Raw genomic sequence first — 2,128 nt, 5'->3', positions numbered from 1 at the left:
CCATCCTAAATGTATCTATTGGTTGGTTTCCCTAAAGACCTTCCCACCAAACACAATACCTTCAGCTCAGCATATGTATCTTTAGAACGAGTTCATTCTGTATTCAGATATTTCAAGTGTAGTGCACATGCTACCATTTTGTCAGGATAATTAGAGCCAGTAGAAGTAGTTCTCATTCTGTAACTTAAAATCTACTACAAAAGAAAGTAGACACCAAGATACCAAAATCTTTCATGCTTAAAGGCAAATGTATTCAGTTCCTTTCCATGCAGAACATAGTAAGGTATCTTACATGCTTGTTATTTCTTTTCCTAATCAAGTTTGGGACAACCTTTGAGGATCCACTCATGCTCCATGGTGAGCCATCTTGTACCCTGTTCTGGTAAGTATCTTACATAGAAGAGAAAGGAATATTCTTGCTGACCTAGAGATTAGTCAAGGGGGGAGTGTGGTGGGAGAAGAGTTAATGTCTACTGTCTCCTCCGTTGCCGTCAAGGTCATGGTGGGGCGTTTATCCACCAACAGATGCCTACAGAAGCCATTCAGATACGCCACGGCAGGGAGGAAGGCATGGGAGAAGAGGACCAAGAGGAGAGACTTGCTATCCTATGATGGAGTGAAGAGGCTGCTGGCTGGAAAAACCAGGAATAAGGAAGTGAAGTCATCCTCTTTAAGAGGCCATACCAAGCAGAAAGCCTCTGAAAAATCCACCAGTCACTAGAACATTCTTCTTCACAAACGACACCACCTCCTCTAGTTTGCTTTTGACCTCCGTAGGTATCTGGTTGCTCTTGCGGATCTTCAGCTGTTCCTTGGCTTTCTTCATGTCCTTCTCTACCCGCTGCCCGTCCAGTTTGATGTAGCCAGTATGGTTTGCAAGCTGAAGCAGGAAAAATCCACCTCCCAGAGCCGTGGCAGCCAACCTTCCAACCTTCCGGAATAAGAAACCCGTGCACCATCCAGCGACCCCTCCAATTAACAGCTGGGTTGCCACGCTATACTTTTCAGCTGAAGGCCCAGATTCCTGCCCAAACAGCTTGCACCACCCTGGCTGCTTTTTAGCAAGTTCTGCAAGGTCCAGTGATTCAAAATTCACCTCCAAGTTTCCTTGACTGGCTGCGGCCATTTCAGCGAGCTGGTCTCGCGATGACACCCGTCGGGCCTCCGCGCGGTAGGATGCAGAGTGGCGCGCTCGGTCGGCGCGAGCTGGCTTCCGGCACTTGGGGAAGATGTTTCCATTCCCACGGCGGCGGCGGGAGACGTGGGCGCCGTCTCGGTTTGTGTAGTCTTAAGTCTGGTTTTGGAGATCCTCCTGAGTATCTCCTGACACTTTTATTTTATTTTACTTTTCTGGTACGTGGGCCTCTCACTGTTGTGGCCTCTCCCCTTGTGGAGCACAGGCTCCGGACGCGCAGGCTCAGCGGCCATGGCTCACGGGCCCAGCCGCTCCGCAGCATGTGGGATCTTCCCGGACCGGGGCACAAACTCGTGTCCCCTGCACAGGCAGGCGGACTCTCAACCACTGCGCCACGAGGGAAGCCCTCCTGCCACTTTTAAAAGGTAAGTAATCCTTTTACCCTGCTACGGAGCACAATACTGGGGATGTGAGACCAAGAATGGTCAGGTGTAGGAAATTAAAGGAAAGCCCGTTCACTCTCCTTTAATAGCACCCTGTATTAATTTAATTTCAAAGTTGAGAAAGACTCCAGGATAGTCTAGTCTAATCATCATACATTGGGTGCACATTGGCTGCCTTAAATAAAACCTCCTGTTAGTATTTCCCCAGAGTATTTCCAAGGAAATGGGTCTCTGAGAATAGTGATTGCAGTCAGGTCCTTGGCAGCTTGTACAAGGGTAGTGAGTGATGGGCTAGTGCTTATGATAAAAGCTAATTTACTGAATAAACTGCGTGGTAGACACTTTTCTAAGTTCTTCGTATGCGTTTACTCTTTAATCCTCACAATAACCTTATGAGGCAGGTACTATTATAATCCTTATTCTACAGATGAGGAAAAGAGAGCTGGAATTCAAACCAACACTTTCAACACTTGGCATCTTTTACTATTATGTCATACTATTCTAGAAAAAGAGAGACTATTGTAGTTAGTGGATAAGAATATTTCTTAGA

The 2,128-nt window shown here is 46.9% G+C and overlaps 1 protein-coding gene across 1 annotated transcript; it reads right to left on the bottom strand.

The window, feature by feature from the left end:
- Positions 1-670: 670 nt before the first annotated feature.
- On the bottom strand, positions 671-1,239 carry LOC132530781 (FUN14 domain-containing protein 2-like). Its single transcript, XM_060168170.1, is given in 2 exon segments — positions 671-1,194; positions 1,197-1,239. Coding segments are annotated over 2 exon segments (567 nt in total).
- Positions 1,240-2,128: the final 889 nt, after the last annotated feature.

The sequence above is a fragment of the Lagenorhynchus albirostris genome, chromosome 12 (genome assembly GCF_949774975.1).
Source record: "Lagenorhynchus albirostris chromosome 12, mLagAlb1.1, whole genome shotgun sequence".
Taxonomy (NCBI): Eukaryota; Metazoa; Chordata; class Mammalia; order Artiodactyla; family Delphinidae; genus Lagenorhynchus; species Lagenorhynchus albirostris.
The sequence above is the reverse complement of the archived record's forward strand: the minus strand, read 5'-3'. Positions and strand labels throughout refer to the sequence as shown.